Genomic DNA, 23135 nt, shown 5'->3' on the forward strand with positions numbered 1-23135 from the left:
CTGTTCCAATTCAAAGGCTGCTCGAAATGCGGCCCTCAAATGTGTCCTTCAGTTCCCTGAATTTTAAAGACTTCGTGGCCCAACACATCCCAGATTGCATAGCGCGGCGGTCGATGTGGATAATTTTGCCGAAAAAAACGTTGGAAGCTGAGCGGCCAAAGAGTAAACGTTTAAAAGTAAGTACTGTTATGATGTCTCAACAGGACCTGGAAAAACTAGTCCATGCATTCATTTTTAGTAGGCTTGATTACTGTAACAGCATCTTTACAGGTCTACCTAAAAAATCAGTCAGACAACTGCAGCTCATTCAGAACTCTGCTGCTCGAGTCCTCACTAAGACCAAAAAAGTGGACCACACCAGTCCAGCTCTGAGGTCTTTACTCTGGCTGCCTGTCCGTCAGAGGATAGACTTTGAAGTTCTGATGCTGGTCTATAAAGCTCTGAATGGTTTAGGACCAAGATACTAGTGATGGTGATATAAAGCCTCGTGATGAACTGAAGCTTTCCATCCAACTGGTCGACTCATGGTTCGAAGCATTGTGATGATTCATTTGCTCTACTTCGCCATCAAGTGGACGATTCAAGTGAAACAAGCTCTGTGATTATAATGATGTGACGTGTAAACCACTAAACTGAATAAATAAATTGTTTTCATGATTATTTATCCCGAATATTGTCTCAGTATGTCTGATACAAAAGAGAAAGTGGAACCTATCAGGACAGAGTTTTGGTATGATTGTGTAACTGTTAGAGCTGGGTATCGTCACTGATTTCTAGAATCGATTCGATCCGATCTGGGTAAATTTTTCCTCAGACAGTCAGAAATGTTATAATTCAGATCACGGATCAGTACATTTCCATATTTTTATATCTATAAAAAGAAAGATGAGATTTGCGAGACTTTATCAAAGGTGTAAGCATCACAGCAGATGCCTTTGTATCAAAGTAGCTGAGGCTAAAACAGAAAAACGATTTTATAAAAATATTCTGCAGTAGATCAAAAACGAAAGAAAACCATTAATCAACATATGAACATTACCTGATGCTGCTGAAGTGAAGCAGAGAAAAGTTACAGAGGTTTAGAGACACGGCTAAGCGTTTTGCATTTTGCATAATTTTAAAAAGTTTACATTTGTTCAGTAGCCTACTGAACAGCAGAAATCAGGTTTTCTTTTTGGAAGTAAGTAAAAGGGAAAAAAACAGCGACCGACAGCGCTGTAAACAACGGTAGACTTGTGCATAACAAGCAAGCGAATAATGCAGAAAACTGATTTTTAGACGGGAAACTGTTCTTGGAGTACAGAGAGAGACCACGAGCTGTGCATGAAGTGTGATTTTATCGTGGTGGAAGCAAAATAGCAAAAGTCAGAGGGAATTCATGGCTATGTTTATGTGAAGCGTAGTTTGGATCTTCGTTTGCTGCTGGTTCAGTCAATATTGTTTGGAGAGGTAAAAACCTAGAGCTTCAGAATCAGCGCAAAAAGGGCGTAAAACACAAGGCCCGCCGACAGATCAGAACCAGCGAGCTGTCGGATTTCGGCCCTAACCGTGTCCGTGCCGTCGGGTGAGAAAGGCCACATCTCACTGATTCTGATGTGTCGGCGGGTCCGCGCTTTGTGTTTACGTCTTTGTGCATAATAGCCTACGTGTATCTGCTGTCATTTACTGTTTTAGCTGTTTGGTGGTTGTTGAAATTTAGTGAAGTTTAACCTGAGATTCTGGCGTTTGGGGCAAAATAAATTTATATTAAAAATCGATTCAGGATTTTAATGAATCAATATCACGTTATCCAAGCTAGAATCGATTTTAATCAATAATCAAAACCCACCCCTAGTAACTGTGTAATCATGCTTATGTACATCTGGATAATGACACAAACTGTGTGGCGCTCCACTTTTTAATAAACTAAAAGACATTATAGGATCTGTAGTGTTGTTTATTTATATTATGGTACTTATCATTTGTGATATTTATTACTGTGTACATACTTTATTAGAAGAGAAAAAAAATCTCTTCCTTGCTGGTTCCATCGAAGAAGAAATGCTCAAGTAACTGTGTAGCACGTAGGTAATCCAATTCCACAACACAGCGTGATGAGGGAATCAGCTGTGTTTTGCTGCCCATTTTATTTCGAATCTGGCGCGAACCGGCGAGCCAGTTCCTGAATCAGTCACGTGGTACGGACTGCCCACGAGGCCTCGAACGTCACTGCATACGTAATCAAAGCGAGCCTCGATACGCGCTTCATAAAAATTCCCCCGAGATTACTCGACACGCTTCGAAGCTTCGACACATCACTACCTCTCACATCTAAAGGTAAGTGTCAAGGTAACTTTGAACTGTTCAGTCAATCTTGAGTTTATCGAAGTTTTCTGAAGGACGCTTTCTGTTGCTCTCTGTGAGAGAAGACCGTTAAAGGCGAGGCTCTCCAGAGTGTAGCAAAACAGGAAACCACAGCTGGGTGTGTGTAATGCTGGGCTTATGCTGGGCTTACACTGTGCGATTTTTGGCCCATTTTGAGCCGATTTTTGAGTCGTGCGACCGTTTTGGCGATCGGCCCGATTTTGGCCTTCATCGTGCGTCGTGCATCACGTAGTATACGTGGGCTAATGCTGGGCAGACACTGCGATTTTTTTCAGTCGCGCGATTCAGCTCCTACTCAAACTGTACGTTGACTCGCAGGGGTTAGAAGTTCATAGGTCACGGTGCAGGGTCTCACACTATACGGCCCGATGCTCTGATGCGACCCGAGTGCTCACACTGTGCGTCCATAAAATGAAGGTTATAACAGAAATCCTGTCGCTCGCTCTCCCTCTCTGTCTTTCACTCACACAGACACACCACCACCATCAACTTTGCTAAATTGCTAATGAAAAACATTGATCAGGCAGCTGTGATTGAGCAGCAGTGTAGATCCAACTATTTTCACGGTTGTTGTGGTCGTGATAATTTTGTGAGGCCACATCGAAAAGGCTCGAATGAGCTTTCCAAAGTTCTACAAGTTGTGCTCCCATCGCTTGTGTCCAGATCACACATGTGCTGTGCCGTCTTTTTCGCTGACATTTGTGTTTGCGCGTGCGCAGTGTGACAAACTGCAGTGACACCCTGGTCAGTTCTTCTTTCATTGACTGAAGGGTACCAACAATTTTGTCCACGTCTACGGCGCTACTCCCTCGGACCGAGAAACCCCTCTCTCTCGGGTCTGGGTGACGGTATTGCTCTTGAGCTCATGTAGAGCACACTGTCCTTGCTAGAGACAGATGAAGGCGGATTCCTCTTCACTCAAGTCTTCCTCCGACAGCTGGCTTTACCAATTCACTGTTGCTGGCTGCAAAGGGTTACTACTCACTTGCAGGAGTGGCCGCAACCACTGGCAATAAGCTGCTCTTTATAGAGGACTCATGCTCAGGGAGACGTTTTCTGGTCCACCCTCTCTCCCAGAAGAGCCCCGGGAACGCTTGTGTCATCTTTGCATACCTCCACAATTACATATTGTTTAGTCTTTAAAAAAAAAATTGAGGTTTTCCGTGTACCACCAGAGAGAGACTAAGTACTACTAGTGGTATGTGTACCACAGTTTGAGAACCACTGTTCTAAACCATGCTGTGAAACTCCTGGGGACCACCCCTTAAGGGTGAGATTAAAAGTATATGTGTATGACTGAGGGGCTGCCCCTCAGATCTGCTCTGGGAGAAACATAAGAATGTAGAAGAGGTGAAGGGAGTGTGTTTTTAAAAAAACAAAACAAACAAATACGTTCGATAAAGTGCTTTCGGTTCGGTATGCATATGTATCGAACAATACAAAATCTTTTATTTGTTTTATCAACTTTTCTTCCAACGATGCTGTCTGTGTTGAGCGCTCAGTAGATCTGTGTTCGACTACCCCGCCTAGGCTGCACTGTCGAGTGCAGATCCACTGAGCGCAGCGCAAGCTAGCAAGACAGAAGCCAAGCTCGTTGCAATATGGCAACTGCCTCAACGCTACCCGAAATTGAACCTCCCCCACCTTCATTCAGATCTGGCGTTTGAAACTATCGTGATGTTCATGTGAAGCATGACCCTGATGGTAAGCGCGTCATGGACAAAAGTAAAACAGTATGTCCGATGTGCCACGCAATGCTCAATTGGTGGGAACTAGTGCGTTATCGCCGTTAGCTCGTTAACATGTTGATGCCGTCCAGCCCCACGCACACGATCCATGGTAATTCGTTAAGGGAGATTTGCAGCGTTATGGCGTTAACGTCATTTTAACGAGTTTAACGCTGACAGCACTAGTGGGAACACAATGAATATGACTACACATTTATGCCGACATCATCCTAGTGCAAAGACAAGTGGAAGCAGACAAAAACAACAAGCACGCATGCCACAAACGTTACCAGAGTCATTTAGGCAGCCGTTAGCACATGATTCTCCTTATGGGGACCTGATATGTTTAATATGCTGCTGAGAGTATAGCCCAGAAGAAGCGTATAGAATAGCTTTTATTTTGGAAAGAGCCATTTCTCTGTAATAAACTCTCTTTTCCAAAGATGAGTGATTCCTCAATCAGATTTATTTATTTATTTATTTTTGTTGTTTCATCAACATTAAATTTAAAAACTGTACTTTTGAGTTAAAATATATATTTATAATGTTAATAAATGACTAATTAAAAAGGCATGAACTTTTTATTTTTGTATCGAAAAAATATCGAACCGTGACACCAAAGTATCGAACAGAACTGAACTGTGAATTTTGTGTATCGTTGCACCCCTAGTTGGAGGTAAAAGTGCTATAATGAAAAACATTTCAAGAAAATGTAAAATAAATGTATTCCAGGATAAAACACAGCTGTCTTTGTCTTAACGCTGCAAATCGGTGTGTCGGCCCACTGGGCATTTGATTCTAATAACAGGCCTCAGTCTCTCCTGCTACTGGTCTGCATACTGCTAAATTTGGTATCGGTGCTCAAACCTTTTGTGTCTGTTTGCCCACCTCGGGAAGCAAAAATTTGTTGAACATATGAGACACTTTGACTCTTCAGTGCAGTGTGGAGCCTAACAAAGATCTGTTTTGTGTCCCAGCTGATCAGCAGGAGGAGAAGAGTCTGACGGAGCAGCAGAGGAACATTTTCAGCTACTTGGACTCAGCTCAGCCACTACAGAGGAAACAATGAGCTCAACACAGAAGGTGACAGACAGAGCAGGGCGATATGACCAAAAATATTTATCACGATATACATTTGAAAATTTGCGATAACAATATAGCTGACGATATAATTGACACTAGACAAAATACTTTACAACTCCACGACTTTATCAGTGCAAAAAAACCCCATCAATGTATTTTCACTTAAACAAGCAGCTGTTTTTTATGTGCATTAAAGTTATATAAAAATTTAACAGTGAAAATACAAATGCCTTGGAGCAAATGTCGGCCAATTTCCTCTGGAAAATCCTTTTGGTTAAACTCTCAGCAAGCAATTTGCATTTGCACTGTTAAATTTTTATATAACTTTAATGCACATAAAAAACAGCTGTTTGTTTAAGTGAAAATATATTGATGGGTTTTTTTGCACTAATAAAGTTGTGGAGTTGTAAAGTATTTTGTCTCGCGTCAATTACATCGTCAGTTATATTGTTATCACAAATTTTCAAATGTATATCGTGATAAATATTTTTGGTCATATCGCCCTGCTCTACTTTCATGTGTTACTGTTTAGGCTTAAATAGGTTTGATGTTTGGTGCCTTTTTCTTAATGTAAAAAAACCCCAGTATTGTTCAATCATTTTGTCAGCAGCTAATAAGACAAACATAGGATTTATTATCACTGAATGGTTATGTATAAATCTAGAAAAAGTGTGTGTGTGTGTGTGTGTGTGTGTGTGTGTGTGCGATCACGAGGGATGGGCATGATTTTAGTGTTTGAACAGTCATGAATTATTTTTAACAGCAAGTTGGATGTAATGTGTTAGAACTACCAGCAGGTGGGGATAAGAGACCTTTAAGGTGTTTGGTGCCACACTCCACCTTCAGGTTTAAAACTAGTGTTAATGGAGGGAGTTTGAAGGTTGAGTTTGTTCCACGACTGCATTTCACTCACTGCCTCTGTTTGTATCTCTGTCACTGCAGGACCAACATGGAGCGAGAAGTCAGCGCTCTCAGGAGGCCGACAAACCTCACAGAAGAAAGGGAGAGAAAAAACACACCTGTGACGAGTGTGGGAAGGATTTTACTTTGAAGGCTAATCTAAAACACCATCAGGTCATCCACAGTGGAGAGAGACCGTTCAGCTGTGACTTGTGTGGAAAGTCTTTTTCCTGGAAGGATTCCCTAAAACAACACCATCTCATCCACAGTGGAGTTAAAGCGTACAGCTGTGATCAGTGTGGCAGAGCTTTTACTCACAGTAGCAGCTTACAGAAGCATCTAGTTACCCACTCTGGAATTAAGGCATACAGCTGTGACATCTGTGGGAAAACTTTCAGCCAGGGAGGGCACCGAAATACACACCAACAGATCCACACCAGAAAGAGACTCTACAAGTGCAGTTACTGTGAGGTATGTATTTATATTGTTATCTTGTCATTTTAGCCTGACTGTTTGGAACAACTCTGCTCATTAAACTGTGTTAGCATGTTAGCAATTCTACTGCATGGAAAAGCAGCTCTGAGTGATTATTCAGATTTTCACGTCAGTTATGATTTTAGTATTACTGTAGTATTATGGTGGTAGTATTGTAGTTATTGCAGCCCAGTAAACTGAGTGTGTTAACTGAAACAGTCAAATGTAATTGGACGTCTGCAGAGATGCTCTTTATTTCAGGCGACGTTCAGGATAAAAATGTTGAAGGACTGACGTACACTGTCTTTGTGTCTTTGTTTAGAAGCAGAGCGACACAGATGGATCCAGTTCTCAACCCTGTCATCACTGTGGTGGTGGGAAAGACTTTCGTTGTGACCTCTGTGGAAAAACTTTCAGCCATGAAAGGAGCTTAAAAAGACATCAACGTAGACACACTGGAGACAAACTGAAATACTGCAAAGAATGTGGGAGAAGCTTCACCACATCGCATCACTTAAAACAACATGAACTGATTCACAGTGGGGTTAAAAAGCACCTCTGTGATCAGTGTGGGTCATCCTTCATCACTGCAGGTCAACTTAAAAAACACAAACGAGTCCACACAGGAGAGAAACCATACAAGTGCAGACACTGTGACAAAAGCTTCTCACAATCAGGTCATCGTAACAAGCATGAACGTACACACATGGAAGGAAACTACAGCTGTGACCAGTGTGACAAGAGCTTCAGGAATCTCAGTTCATACTCCGAACACAAACGATCCCACGTTACTAATAAACTGTTTCACTGTTACCAATGTGCCCAAACATTCACCTCATTGTCTGCTCTGTGCAAACATCAGCGTGATCACTCAGGGCTGAAATCACTCCCATAACTGGATCACAGTGAATCTGAAGAGACAGAAAGATCCTCTGGTTTCAGTGTCAGACTCAAAAAGCTTGAGATCAGGCTCCACAGAGTTCAGATAGAATCATTTAAACTTGTGTTGAACTGAACTGGTTGCTGGGCTGAACTTCTACATAATACAGATTTACATGGGGTCTTATTTTCTGTCGTTTTACTGAGTCAGTTTTGTCCTTTTTTCTCTGTCCTGGTTTTGCTCGTCTGTAAATAATTGAAACTCAGTCAAATAGTTCATTGTTCTCCAGCAAAACGTTTTGGAAACTCATGTTTAACCTTTAAACTCTGACATGTTTTAGCACACAAGGCTTCATCGGGGAGTTCACTCATGATTGGACCATGAGAATAAAGGTTTTTAGTTCTTTCAAAGAGAGTCTTGGAGGTGTTTGATGTTTCTGTTTTTTCTACAGAAAGGAAGAAACTATTTTTCTTGCTTTATGTAGTGTGGAAGTTTTTAATGTTTCTTTCATCTGTGATGTTCTTGAATGTGTTGACATGAAGATGGTACAAATAAACTGTCCTTTTAGCTTTAGCTCCTAATTTATTCATTATTTATGGATGTAGCACAGCAGCAGTGTCTTGATTAACACATGGAGGGCTCGGGATCTGATGGTAAATAATGTTTTGTGTCCTTGTACACATCATACAGCTCAGCTGTTCCACAGATGTCAGGTTTACACAGTGGGATGGTTTGTAAGAACGCAGCTCTCCTGTGGATAAATCCTTACTCTTAGCCTCAGGACCTCACACAGTCCCAGCAGGTTCGGTCAGAAGATTTATCCCTTATACCAAAACGTCACTGGTTGAACTGGCTGCATGCATCTCTGAATGTAAATTGGTGCACTATTAATAGATCACTCTTGAACGGTATCGTCACCCTAATTTGCCCACTTAGTAAATCTCACTCATGGCCAAGAAATTGAAATAAATCTTGTTTCCCTGCTGGATAGTGATCCACTGTAACTCTGCTCCTCCTTCCTGTTTAGGATTTCTGTGGCTGAAGTAAAATTCCCTCCATCCATCACTTATCCCAGCTAACCCAAAGTAAAAGAAAGTTTTGCTCATCTTAAAAAAGCATTACAATAATGGGCATTACCAATGCAAACTGAATAATACAGAAGATGAAAGAATAGACTTTGATCAGTTAATAAAGCTCATGATCTTGATTCATTGTGGCTGCTACACAGATACTTCTGGGTCACTTCTCTCAGTTAGGAGCCTTCCTCACCAAACTGACTGTTGGACCACACCCCTGGTTTCATGAGAAGTTGTTTCAGCCACGATTTCTCTTCCTGTATTTCAGAGTAAAGACTGAAGTGACAAATGGAAACATGTTTAAAAAACGCAATGTGGGAGAGACGTTGAGGTCCTTAGAAGTTACCCTGGGTTTTTCTGTCACCCTGCTAGATGTTACACACCTTGTTATTGGACTGATTTCTAAATTAAATGAGACGTAATATTTGCTCTTGGTTTGTTTCTCCTGTACAGAACCTTGCAGTACAACAGAAACCTAAAAACATTATTTGTAGTTGTTATTCTTAGTTGTTCTGCTGCCTAAATACCACAGGGTGTAATTATGAAGTTATTGAGCTGCACATACTTTACGACCTGCTTAAGTTCGAGGTCACAGCGTCTGCAGAGCAGCTGGAACATAATGAAGTCTACAAGGTTAAAGTTTTATCTTCACTTGTTGTTCTCTCTGCTGCTTGGTTTGATGGATCTGAGAGCTTTTGTTTTTATTACTGTTATTATAATTATCATTAATATTTTACTCTTTAAAAGCTTTAAAATAGTGTTTGTGTTTTGAAAAGTTGATTTAAGAATTGAACAGAAACATCTGTCATAAAAATCGCCCAAAGGCACAGAGACAAACTCAAAGGATGCAACCTGTAACTTTCTCTTCCTTCATGTCAGCACCATCATCGATTATTTATAGTAAATGCATATAGCAACAGTAACACTTTAGTTTGGATTTCATGATTTCTGTAACTGGAAAATATTATTTTGTTTAAAGACAGAAGTGAGTGCGTAGTTGCAACATTAAAGTGAAATATTTAATAGTCTAATAACAGATTATGTGTTGAAGCTGTCGTTTCAGGAGGAGAGAAGCTGCAGAGAGGCGTGTAAGACTGCAACTCTGCTTCCTGGTCCCAGCTCTGGATAGTCATATTTTAGGGGGTTTAATAAATGTGTCCATATTTCTAGAAATGAGAGCTGCTCCATCCAAAGTGGGATGGATGCCGTCTCTCCTAACAAGACCAGGTTTCCTCCAGAAGGTTTGCCAATTATCTATGAAGCCCACATCGTTTCTTGGACACCACTCAGACAGCCAGCAACTTAAGGAGAACATGTGGCTAAACATGTCACTCCTGGGCTGTATCCCAAAGGCTGCTCGAAATGCGGCCCTCAAATGTTTCCTTCATTTCCCTGAATTTTAAAGATGTGTCGGTGTAGACTTCGTGGCCCAACATATCCCAGATTGCATAGCGCGGCGGTGGATGTGGATAATTTTGCCGAAAAAAACGGTGGAAGCGGAGCAGCCAAAGAGTAAACGTTTAAAATTAAGTACTGTTATGATGTCTCAACAGGACCTGGAAAAACTAGTCCATGCATTCATCTTTAGTAGGCTTGATTACTGTAACAGCATCTTTACAGGTCTACCTAAAAAATCAGTCAGACAACTGCAGCTCATTCAGAACTCTGCTGCTCGAGTCCTCACTAAGACCAAAAAAGTGGACCACATCAGTCCAGCTCTGAGGTCTTTACTCTGGCTGCCTGTCCGTCAGAGGATAGACTTTGAAGTTCTGATGCTGGTCTATAAAGCTCTGAATGGTTTAGGACAAAAATACTAGTGATGGTGATATAAAGCCTCGTGATGAACTGAAGCTTTCATCCAACTGGTCGACTCATGGTTCGAAGCATTGTGATGATTCATTTGCTGTACTTCGCCATCAAGTGGACGATTCAAGTGAAACAAGCTCTGTGATTATAATGATGTGACGTGTAAACCGCTAAACTGAATAAATAAATTGTTTTCATGATTATTTATCCCGAATATTGTCTCAGTATGTCTGATACAAAAGAGAAAGTGGAACCTATCAGGACAGAGTTTTGGTATGATTGTGTAACTGTTAGAGCTGGGTATCGTCACTGATTTCTAGAATCGATTCGATCCGATCTGGGTAAATTTTTCCTCAGACAGTCAGAAATGTTATAATTCAGATCACGGATCAGTACATTTCCATAATTTTATATCTATAAAAAGAAAGATGACATTTGCGAGACTTTATCAAAGGTGTAAGCATCACAGCAGATGCCTTTGTATCAAAGTAGCTGAGGCTAAAACAGAAAAACGATTTTATAAAAATATTCTGCAGTAGATCAAAAACGAAAGAAAACCATTAATCAACATATGAACATTACCTGATGCTGCTGAAGTGAAGCAGAGAAAAGTTACAGAGGTTTAGAGACACGGCTAAGCGTTTTGCATTTTGCATAATTTTAAAAAGTTTACATTTGTTCAGTAGCCTACTGAACAGCAGAAATTAGGTTTTCTTTTCGGAAGTAAGTAAAAGGGAAAAAAACAGCGACCGACAGCGCTGTAAACAACGGTAGACTTGTGCATAACAAGCAAGTGAATAATGCAGAAAACAGATTTTTAGACGGGAAACTGTTCTTGGAGTACAGAGAGAGACCACGAGCTGTGCATGAAGTGTGATTTTATCGTGGTGGAAGCAAAATAGCAAAAGTCAGAGGGAATTCATGGCTATGTTTATGTGAAGCGTAGTTTGGATCTTCTTTTGCTGCTGGTTCAGTCAATATTGTTTGGAGAGGTAAAACCTACAGCTTCAGAATCAGCGCAAAAAGGGCGTAAAACACAAGGCCCGCCGACAGATCAGAACCAGCGAGCTGTCGGATTTCGGCCCTAACCGTGTCCGTGCCGTCGGGTGAGAAAGGCCACATCTCACTGATTCTGATGTGTCGGCGGGTCCGCGCTTTGTGTTTACGTCTTTGTGCATAATAGCCTACGTGTATCTGCTGTCATTTACTGTTTTAGCTGTTTGGTGGTTGTTGAAATTTAGTGAGGTTTAACCTGAGATTCTGGCGTTTGGGGCAAAATAAATTTATATTAAAAATCGATTCAGGATTTTAATGAATCAATATCACGTTATCCAAGCTAGAATCGATTTTAATCGATAATCAAAACCCACCCCTAGTAACTGTGTAATCATGCTTATGTACATCTGGATAATGACACAAACTGTGTGGCGCTCCACTTTTTAATAAACTAAAAGACATTATAGGATCTGTAGTGTTGTTTATTTATATTATGGTACTTATCAGTTGTGATATTTATTACTGTGTGCATACTTTATTAGAAGAGAAAAAAAATCTCTTCCTTGCTGGTTCCATCGAAGAAGAAATGCTCAAGTAACTGTGTAGCACGTAGGTAATCCAATTCCACAACACAGCGTGATGAGGGAATCAGCTGTGTTTTGCTGCCCATTTTATTTCGAATCTGGCGCGAACCGGCGAGCCAGTTCCTGAATCAGTCACGTGGTACGGACTGCCCACGAGGCCTCGAACGTCACTGCATACGTAATCAAAGCGAGCCTCGATACGCGCTTCATAAAAATTCCCCCGAGATTACTCGACACGCTTCGAAGCTTCGACACATCACTACCTCTCACATCTAAAGGTAAGTGTCAAGGTAACTTTGAACTGTTCAGTCAATCTTGAGTTTATCGAAGTTTTCTGAAGGACGCTTTCTGTTGCTCTCTGTGAGAGAAGACCGTTAAAGGCGAGGCTCTCCAGAGTGTAGCAAAACAGGAAACCACAGCTGTGTGTGTGTAATGCTGGGCTTATGCTGGGCTTACACTGTGCGATTTTTGGCCCATTTTGAGCCGATTTTTGAGTCGTGCGACCGTTTTGGCGATCGGCCCGATTTTGGCCTTCGTCGTGCATCGCGTAGTATACGTGGGCTAATGCTGGGCAGACACTGCGATTTTTTTCAGTCGCGCGATTCAGCTCCTACTCAAACTGTACGTTGACTCGCAGGGGTTAGAAGTTCATAGGTCACGGTGCAGGGTCTCACACTATACGGCCCGATGCTCTGATGCGACCTGAGTGCTCACACTGTGCGTCCATAAAATGAAGGTTATAACGGAAATTCTGTCGCTCGCTCTCCCTCTCTGTCTTTCACTCACACAGACACACCACCACCATCAACTTTGCTAAATTGCTAATGAAAAACATTGATCAGGCAGCTGTGATTGAGCAGCAGTGTAGATCCAACTATTTTCACGGTTGTTGTGGTCGTGATAATTTTGTGAGGCCACATCGAAAAGGCTCGAATGAGCTTTCCAAAGTTCTACAAGTTGTGCTCCCATCGCTTGTGTCCAGATCACACACATGTGCTGTGCTGTGCCGTCTTTTTCGCTGACATTTGTGTTTGCGCGTGCGCAGTGTGACAAACTGCAGTGACACCCTGGTCAGTTCTTCTTTCATTGACTGAAGGGTACCAACAATTTTGTCCACGTCTACGGCGCTACTCCCTCGGACCGAGAAACCCCTCTCTCTCGGGTCTGGGTGACGGTATTGCTCTTGAGCTCATGTAGAGCACACTGTCCTTGCTAGAGACAGATGAAGGCGGATTCCTCTTCACTCAAGTCTTCCTCCGACAGCTGGCTTTACCAATTCACTGTTGCTGGCTGCAAAGGGTTACTACTCACTTGCAGGAGTGGCCGCAACCACTGGCAATAAGCTGCTCTTTATAGAGGACTCATGCTCGGGGAGACGTTTTCTGGTCCACCCTCTCTCCCAGAAGAGCCCCGGGAACGCTTGTGTCATCTTTGCATACCTCCACAATTACATATTGTTTAGTCTTTAAAAAAGAAATTGAGATTTTCCGTGTACCACCAGAGAGAGACTAAGTACTACTAGTGGTATGTGTACCACAGTTTGAGAACCACTGTTCTAAACCATGCTGTGAAACTCCTGGGGACCACCCCTTAAGGGTGAGATTAAAAGTATATGTGTATGACTGAGGGGCTGCCCCTCAGATCTGCTCTGGGAGAAACATAAGAATGTAGAAGAGGTGAAGGGAGTGTGTTTTTAAAAAAACAAAACAAACAAATACGTTCGATAAAGTGCTTTCGGTTCGGTATGCATATGTATCGAACAATACAAAATCTTTTATTTGTTTTATCAACTTTTCTTCCAACGATGCTGTCTGTGTTGAGCGCTCAGTAGATCTGTGTTCGACTACCCCGCCTAGGCTGCACTGTCGAGTGCAGATCCACTGAGCGCAGCGCAAGCTAGCAAGACAGAAGCCAAGCTCGTTGCAATATGGCAACTGCCTCAACGCTACCCGAAATTGAACCTCCCCCACCTTCATTCAGATCTGGCGTTTGAAACTATCGTGATGTTCATGTGAAGCATGACCCTGATGGTAAGCGCGTCATGGACAAAAGTAAAACAGTATGTCCGATGTGCCACGCAATGCTCAATTGGTTGGAACTAGTGCGTTATCGCCGTTAGCTCGTTAACATGTTGATGCCGTCCAGCCCCACGCACACGATCCATGGTAACTCGTTAAGGGAGATTTGCAGCGTTATGGCGTTAACGTCATTTTAACGAGTTTAACGCTGACAGCACTAGTGGGAACACAATGAATATGACTACACATTTATGCCGACATCATCCTAGTGCAAAGACAAGTGGAAGCAGACAAAAACAACAAGCACGCATGCCACAAACGTTACCAGAGTCATTTAGGCAGCCGTTAGCACATGATTCTCCTTATGGGGACCTGATATGTTTAATATGCTGCTGAGAGTATAGCCCAGAAGAAGCGTATAGAATAGCTTTTATTTTGGAAAGAGCCATTTCTCTGTAATAAACTCTCTTTTCCAAAGATGAGTGATTCCTCAATCAGATTTATTTATTTATTTATTTTTGTTGTTTCATCAACATTAAATTTAAAAACTGTACTTTTGAGTTAAAATATATATTTATAATGTTAATAAATGACTAATTAAAAAGGCATGAACTTTTTATTTTTGTATCGAAAAAATATCGAACCGTGACACCAAAGTATCGAACTGAACTGTGAATTTTGTGTATCGTTGCACCCCTAGTTGGAGGTAAAAGTGCTATAATGAAAAACATTTCAAGAAAATGTAAAATAAATGTATTCCAGGATAAAACACAGCTGTCTTTGTCTTAACGCTGCAAATCGGTGTGTCGGCCCACTGGGCATTTGATTCTAATAACAGGCCTCAGTCTCTCCTGCTACTGGTCTGCATACTGCTAAATTTGGTATCGGTGCTCAAACCTTTTGTGTCTGTTTGCCCACCTCGGGAAGCAAAAATTTGTTGAACATATGAGACACTTTGACTCTTCAGTGCAGTGTGGAGCCTAACAAAGATCTGTTTTGTGTCCCAGCTGATCAGCAGGAGGAGAAGAGTCTGACGGAGCAGCAGAGGAACATTTTCAGCTACTTGGACTCAGCTCAGCCACTACAGAGGAAACAATGAGCTCAACACAGAAGGTGACAGACAGAGCAGGGCGATATGACCAAAAATGTTTATCACGATATACATTTGAAAATTTGCGATAACAATATAGCTGACGATAAAATTGACACTAGACAAAATACTTTACAACTCCACGACTTTATCAGTGCAAAAAAACCCCATCAATGTATTTTCACTTAAACAAGCAGCTGTTTTTTATGTGCATTAAAGTTATATAAAAATGTAACAGTGCAAATACAAATGCCTTGGAGCAAATGTCGGCCAATTTCCTCTGGAAAATCCTTTTGGTTAAACTCTCAGCAAGCAATTTGCATTTGCACTGTTAAATTTTTATATAACTTTAATGCACATAAAAAAACATCTGCTTGTTTAAGTGAAAATATATTGATGGGTGTTTTGCACTAATAAAGTTGTGGAGTTGTAAAGTATTTTGTCTCGCGTCAATTACATCGTCAGTTATATTGTTATCACAAATTTTCAAATGTATATCGTGATAAATATTTTTGGTCATATCGCCCTGCTCTACTTTCATGTGTTACTGTTTAGGCTTAAATAGGTTTGATGTTTGGTGCCTTTTTCTTAATGTAAAAAAAACCCAGTATTGTTCAATCATTTTGTCAGCAGCTAATAAGACAAACATAGGATTTATTATCACTGAATGGTTATGTATAAATCTAGAAAAAGTAAGTGTGTGTGTGTGTGTGTGTGTGTGTACAATCAGGAGGGATGGGCATGATTTTAGTGTTTGAACAGTCATGAATTATTTTTAACAGCAGGTTGCATGTAATGTGTTAGAACTACCAGCAGGTGGGGATAAGAGACCTTTAAGGCGTTTGGTGCCACGCTCCACCTTCAGGTTTAAAACTAGTGTTAATGGAGGGAGTTTGAAGGTTGAGTTTGTTCCACGACTGCATTTCACTCACTGCCTCTGTTTGTATCTCTGTCACTGCAGGACCAACATGGAGCGAGAAGTCAGCGCTCTCAGGAGGCCGACAAACCTCACAGAAGAAAGGGAGAGAAAACATACACCTGTGACGAGTGTGGGAAGGATTTTACTTTGAAGGCTAATCTAAAACAGCATCAGGTCATCCACACTGGAGAGAGACCGTTCAGCTGCGACTTGTGTGGAAAGTCTTTTTCCTGGAAGGAATCCCTAAAACAACACCATCTCATCCACAGTGGAGTTAAAGCGTACAGCTGTGATCAGTGTGGCAGAGCTTTTAATTGCAGTAGGAGCTTACAGAGGCATCTAGTTACCCATTCTGGAATTAAGGCATACAGCTGTGACATCTGTGGAAAAACTTTCAGCCGGCAAGAGAACAGAAATATACACCTACGCATTCACACCAGACATGATGTGTACTGCTGTGAACAGTGTGGCAAAGAGTTTACAACAGATGCACAGTTAAAACAACACATGTTTACCCACACTGAGGAGAGACCTTATAAATGTGACCTGTGTGAGAAGACTTTTAAATCTCCACATGACCTGAGACGACACCAACAGATCCACACCAGAAAGAGACTCTACAAGTGCAGTTACTGTGAGGTATGTATTTATATTGTTATCTTGTCATTTTAGCCTGACTGTTTGGAACAACTCTGCTCATTAAACTGTGTTAGCATGTTAGCAATTCTACTGCATGGAAAAGCAGCTCTGAGTGATTATTCAGATTTTCATGTTAGTTATGATTTTAGTATTACTGTAGTATTATGGTGGTAGTATTGTAGTTATTGCAGCCCAGTAAACTGAGTGTGTTAACTGAAACAGTCAAATGTAATTGGACGTCTGCAGAGATGCTCTTTATTTCAGGCGACGTTCAGGATAAAAATGTTGAAGGACTGACTTACACTGTCTTTGTGTCTTTGTTTAGAAGCAGAGCGACACAGATGGATCCAGTTCTCAACCCTGTCATCACTGTGGTGGTGGGAAAGACTTTCGTTGTGACCTTTGTGGAAAAACTTTCAGTCAGCAAGCCACCCTAAAAAGACATCAACGTAGACACACTGGAGACAAACTGCAATACTGCAAAGAATGTGGGAGAAGCTTCACCACACCAACTGAGTTAAAACAACATGAACTGATTCACAGTGGGGTTAAAAAGCACCTCTGTGATCAGTGTGGGTCATCCTTCACCACTGCATGGGAGCTTAAAAGACACAAACGAGTCCACACAGGAGAGAAACCATACAAGTGCAGACACTGTGACAAAAGCTTCTCAGATTCATCTGGTTGTAACTATCATGAACGTACACACATGGAAGGAAACTACAGCTGTGACCAGTGTGACAAGAGCTTCAGGAATCTCAGTTCATACTCCAAACACAAACGATCCCACGTTACTAATAAACTGTTTCACTGTTACCAATGTGCCCAAACATTCACCTCATTGTCTGCTCTGTGCAAACATCAGCGTGATCACTCAGGGCTGAAATCACTCCCATAACTGGATCACAGTGAATCTGAAGAGACAGAAAGATCCTCTGGTTTCAGTGTCAGACTCAAAAAGCTTGAGATCAGGCTCCACAGAGTTCAGATAGAATCATTTAAACTTGTGTTGAACTGAACTGGTTGCTGGGCTGAACTTCTACATAATACAGATTTACATGGGATCTTATTTTCTGTCGTTTTACTGAGTCAGTTTTGTCCTTTTTTCTCTGTCCAGGGGCCCGTTCTTCGTACGTCGCTCACTACATCCAAGATCAAACCATCGCGCTAACCGTGAGCTCGCTAATCCGGTTCCCCGAACACACCTGCCGTTGACGATTAGTACAGCAGTAATGTGACATCACTGGGTGTCGTAAAAGGGGCTACGCATCGATAGTAGAAACATTGATCGGCAACCCGCTGAGTGGTCAGCGAAAATGTCGAAGGAGCGCGCTCAGTATTGTTCGGCAGCAGAGCAAGAACTCTTGATTGAGGGATTTCAGGAGTTTCAGAGTTTAATTAAAACGCAAGGGAACACTGCAAAGGCTGCAAAAGCAAGGAGAGAGGGCTGGCAGAAAGTTGCTGACAAATTAAACTCGTAGGTGATTTAATAATAATAATAATAATAGATTGGATTTATATAGCGCTTTTCAAGGCACCCAAAGCGCTTTACAATGCCACTATTCAGTCACTCTCACATTCACACACTGGTGGAAGCAGCTACGGTTGTAGCCACAGCTGCCCTGGGACAGACTGACAGAAGCCAGGCTGCCATATCGCGCCATCGGCCCCTCTGGCCAACACCAGTAGGCGGTAGGGTAGATCTATCATATGACACGATATTGTCCAATATTATATGGCATTATATTGTATTATAATATGTTATATTATATCCCCTTACACATTAGAGCCACAACAGGACCCACTAGAACATGGGAACAAATAAAAGTGAAATATAAGAGTATTCTACAGAATGGTAATATTTATCTCTTATATTGCTTTTCGTCTCTTGGAAAGAGACCCTGTAATAGTCTGTTAGTTTGTTCATAACAGCAACCAAGAAAAGGGCAGAGCAAAAAAAGACAGGTGGTGGTCCTGCACCCCCTTGTCAACAAGTTGGTTAAGTAAATAATACCCTCACGGGAATATCGATATCTCTCTATGAGCACACTGTCACGCTGAGCTGAAGGATCCTGTCTGTCCCGCAATATACGCTGAATTCTGAGGACTCTCCTTATCAATCTTGCACCTTCCGCAATGGGTTGGTCGCGTATACGGACAGGACATGGCTGCGACAGACTTCCCAAATCCACCTTCGCTTTTATAGCCGTGGTCTCTCATCTTGATTACACGAAGTAATTTACAATTACTACTCTGAAATATGAATTACATCTGTAATAATCACATACACGTAATAGAATGTTAATAGTACATTTCCCTTTTTTAGGAAATGACCTGTATGTATCTGTGTGACATCAATAAAAGGATCAAGTACTGCATTATCTTTAGTTACATTGATGTTATTTATTTATGGTGAAACAGTGGTGGAATATCGCTGTTGCTTTCGTATAAATGAAGCGGACATACCTGCATGGCCGCGATCTAATCCTGTTTACATAAAGTAAGAGATAAGATAAGATAAGATAGAACTTTATTAATCCCTCGGGTGGGTTCCTCTGGGAAATTCGATTTCCAAAAAAGCACAGCACCGACAGAAGTTACAGAGTTATACACACACACATATATATAAATACAGAGACAATATAAATAAAATATACGAAGGGGATAAATAGAATAAATAGGAATAAAAATAAAAATACAAGTGAATTGCACATTTCAAGTATTGAGTCTATTGCACCGTTGACTATTTACAAAAGTATTGCACAAAAGGTATTGCACAGTGAGGTGAAGAGGCACTACAGCTTAGTTGTTCCCCCCTCCTTTGTTCTCCTGTTTCCCCTCCCTCTCCCCTCCAGAGAGGAGTTAAACAGTCTGATGGCGTGTGGGACAAAGGAGTTTTTAAGTCTGTTAGTTCTTGTCTTTGGGAGAAGCAACCTGTCACTGAACAGACTCTTCTGATTGTTTATGGCCGTGTGCAGAGGATGCCTGGCATTGTCCATAATGTCCATCAGTTTCTTTAATGTCCTTTTCTCTGCCACTGTCACCAGAGTGTCCAGCTTCATGCCGACCACAGAGCTAGCCTTCCTGATCAGTTTCTCCAGCCTGGATGAGTCCTTGCTGTGCTGCTCCCCCAGCACACCACAGCATAGAAAAGTACTCCAGCAACCACCGACTGGTAAAACATCCTCAGGAGCTTCCTGCAGATGTTAAAAGACCTCAGCCTCCTGAGGAAGTACAGTACAGTACAGTACTGCTCCCGAGCAGGTTTATGCTTACGGCTGCCCAAGGGCCCTGGCCGATGGTCGGTATCGTTGGCGGCACGACCAGGTGCTCAGAGTAGTTGCTGAAAAGATTGCCTCAGCAATCAGCACCAGCAAGCATCATCATGCTCCGAGGAAGGCAATCTCTTTTATTAAGGCTGGAGAGAAACCCCAGGTGCGCCCACATTTGACAACTGGCCTTCTCAACACAGCCTCTGATTGGCAGCTACAGGCTGACCTGGGTAAACAACTAAAGTTCCCTCAGAACATTGCAAAAACATCACTCCGGCCAGACTTGATAATTATTTCTGAGGCCTCAAAACAGCTGATCATGCTGGAACTCACAGTGCCCTGGGAAGAGCGGATTGAGGAGGCTAATGAAAGGAAACGAGGAAAGTACCAGGAACTAGTGCAAGAGTGCAGGGGAAGGGGCTGGAAGACTTTCTATGAGCCCATAGAAGTGGGTTGTAGGGGCTTTGCAGGACGATCACTCTGCAAAGTCCTAGGCCGGCTGGGCGTGGCTGGGGCAGCCAAGAAGAGGGCCATCCAGGCTGTGAGTGAAGCGGCAGAGAAAGCCACAAGGTGGCTGTGGATTAAGAGGGCTGATCCGTGGGTAGCTACTGGTACGCAAGTCGGGGCCTGATCACCCCCGGCTGGGTCGCCTGGGCGAGGGTGTATGATGTTGTGAGACCCGAAACACCTGATGACCCTAGGATACATCACTGAAGATGCGTACCAGTGCATCCAGGAGATGTGTCTTTATAGTTAAACTCTGGCTGAGCCAGTGACGCCTAGGAAGAGTCTAGGTGACAACCAAGAAAGTTTGGTGACGACTGGAGAGACAGATGACAGCTCGGAAAGACGGCTCCAGGGGCAGGGTGGGCTAGCATCCCGGTCTGCAGTTTTCGCGAGAAAGCACCCAAAAAGCTATGGAAAGCCCTAAAGAAAGATACCCCCAGGAGACCCCGAGAGGGGGGGAGGATGAGGTCTCCAATCGGACGGACTTAAGGTTAACGACTAATGCAATGGAAAGGACTACGAGTAAGACATGTATCTGCGGCAAGCTGTGCAAGAACCAGCGTGGCCTAAATGTCCATCAGGCTAGAATGAAATGTTTGGAGCGGGAGAGTGAGGTGCAACGCACAGGTCCTGAACCTGGTGAGACGCAGGAGGAGCCCGGCCAGGAGGCACCCCACAGAGCCCAGTCCCTCCATGCACAGGACTCTTCCAATCCAAGCAGTGTAGTTCCACAACAGCAGATTAAGTGGCCCCCAGCCAGCAGCCAGAGCGAGTGGCAGAAGTTTGATGAGGATGTCTCCAACATCATACAAGCTGTGGCCAAAAGAGAGAGACCCGAAACACCTGATGACCCTAGGATACATCACTGAAGATGCGTACCAGTGCATCCAGGAGATGTGTCTTTATAGAATAAAGCACCAAATCCACACTTTTAAGCTTAAATTCTTTTTAATCCATTTTAAATCATGCTTTTTATTTTTGTTTTTTAATGTCTCTGTAAAGCACTTTGAATGACCTTGTTGTTGAATTGTGCTATATAAATAAACTCGCCTTACTGAATACTATGTCACTTATTTATGTGCAAATGTTTAATAATGAAGAACATTAAAGCATTACTGTTGGCCACATGTCGGCAAAGTTATGTGACATTAGTGATGTTTGTACTAACTTGGTTTTAAAGCCTTTAAAATATTCGCTGTTCAATAGTCGACCTTAATCTTACAGAGAATCTGATGATTTTATGGATAATTAAAGTCAGTCATATATCCACAAACACAACAAGCTGAAAGTCAGTGATGCTGCTCGGTTTGCAGTCCTGAATATCACGGCACAAGCAGGATTCACTGCACTGTTAATGTTAGCTATGTTATATTGCTGCCTCTGTTCGGTGGTGTCGAGCCAAACGGACTTTAACGTGTGTTTGAACGAGCTGACGGTTCACTCGTTAAGCTGAAAGAAAGATGCCTCCGTGCAAGCTTGAACATGTTGCGTATGCCGTCGGAACTGGATTTCAGTCTAAACTGGTGTCCGTGTTGGTCCTGCAGAGAATCAGAGTTGGAAAAGTTGTTAATGTAGCAAAAAACAAAATGTAATGCATTTTGTTCATAATCTCTTTAAAGTCATGATCTTTTTTTTTATCGCTGTCACTGGAGTGGGTAAATGAGTCTGCAAAGTTAAAAAAACAGATTTACATTTATTGTTTATTACTTTTATCGTCATCATCCCATTTATACACATTTAAGAAATAACGTGTAAAATAACCTTTTGTTTGCATTTGGAGACTCGGCGTTTGAACCATCCCAGATATCTGCACCAGGGAACCAACTTCTCAAGCCGGTAAAAAGGTCAAGGACACAGTTACACGATCGCTAAACTAACCTGTTTTTGAATAAAAGAAAACCATATAAGCATGATCCCTGGAATCTCGGTTTAAAAAAAGAGAAGCACTACAAATTACTTTTCTTATGTTTAGTATACAGGAGTTGCTGCTCACACTCTGAGTTGCACTAGTGTGTCTGTCAGACGCCCGCACGCGCAGTCACGCCGGACACTTCCTGACCTTATTTCCACGAGCCTTCGACTCAGCTGCAAAGTTCTTACGGGGTCAGTTTCATCAGAATTATCTGCCATCATTCAGACATAAGTTGAGCAATGGTTTAACCAATTTTTTCCATCAAGCCATGAAGGGATGCCGGAATTAAACAGAACATAGGATGTAAGTTAAGGAAATATAAGTTTGACCTTGGAGCACATCTCCTTCAGCGTTCACAATAATGGATTGCATTTCTCTCAGTCAACTGACTGTTTAGGGGGGAAAGCGGCTAATAGTTAGTGGGCTCTGTGTTTGTTGTTTTTTAATCACACTAGGAGTGAACAAAAGCAGAAAACAACCCTGTAAAGATGCAGACTGTGAAAGTCTGGTATATACCACAAATCTTACCAGCTGTAACTGAGTTTTTTGTGGTTTAAGTTATAAGTACGTGTCAAGACTTCTGTCTCCCAGCAACATTGCCGATGTGATCCTTCTTTTTTGTTCCCTATTAATGATCTACGGTAATATGTGATATTGCCCCCATAAAATAATAAGGCTTTAATGAAATCATTGTGATACAGAGATTTGGATTCTTGTGCGTGCAATGTGCATGAAGTAGATAAACAAGAAATTTAGTCAAGATTGGATGTACTTCTGTGTTTACCAACTGCTCCAAACTGACTTTATGCTTCATACGTGTCAACTCAGGGAACTCCTGTTGTGACCTCCCCTCTGTGAGCACACACGCACACACACACACACGCACGC

At 42.1% G+C, this 23135-nt stretch overlaps 1 protein-coding gene and 1 long non-coding RNA gene across 2 annotated transcripts in view; one reads left to right on the forward strand and one right to left on the reverse strand.

Annotated features, from left to right (window-relative positions):
• Nucleotides 1-5156: 5156 nt before the first annotated feature.
• LOC113029415 (zinc finger protein 493-like) overlaps nucleotides 5157-23135 on the forward strand; it is a gene marked incomplete at its 3' end in the record, with an annotated part of 33809 nt that continues 15830 nt past the window's right edge. The window contains exons 1-2 of the mRNA XM_026180279.1: nucleotides 5157-5174; nucleotides 6117-6452. Of these exons, the coding sequence (XP_026036064.1) occupies nucleotides 5157-5174; nucleotides 6117-6452 (354 nt within the window). The remainder of the gene's footprint in view (nucleotides 5175-6116; nucleotides 6453-23135) is intronic.
• Nucleotides 21754-23134, reverse strand: LOC113029430 (uncharacterized). Its single transcript, XR_003273409.1, has 3 exons — nucleotides 22329-23134; nucleotides 22097-22213; nucleotides 21754-21873 (listed from the first exon to the last, which is right to left on the reverse strand). It is a non-coding gene; the product is annotated as an uncharacterized LOC113029430 (long non-coding RNA).

The sequence above is a fragment of the Astatotilapia calliptera genome, chromosome 9 (assembly GCF_900246225.1).
Source record: "Astatotilapia calliptera chromosome 9, fAstCal1.2, whole genome shotgun sequence".
Lineage (NCBI taxonomy): Eukaryota > Metazoa > Chordata > Actinopteri > Cichliformes > Cichlidae > Astatotilapia > Astatotilapia calliptera.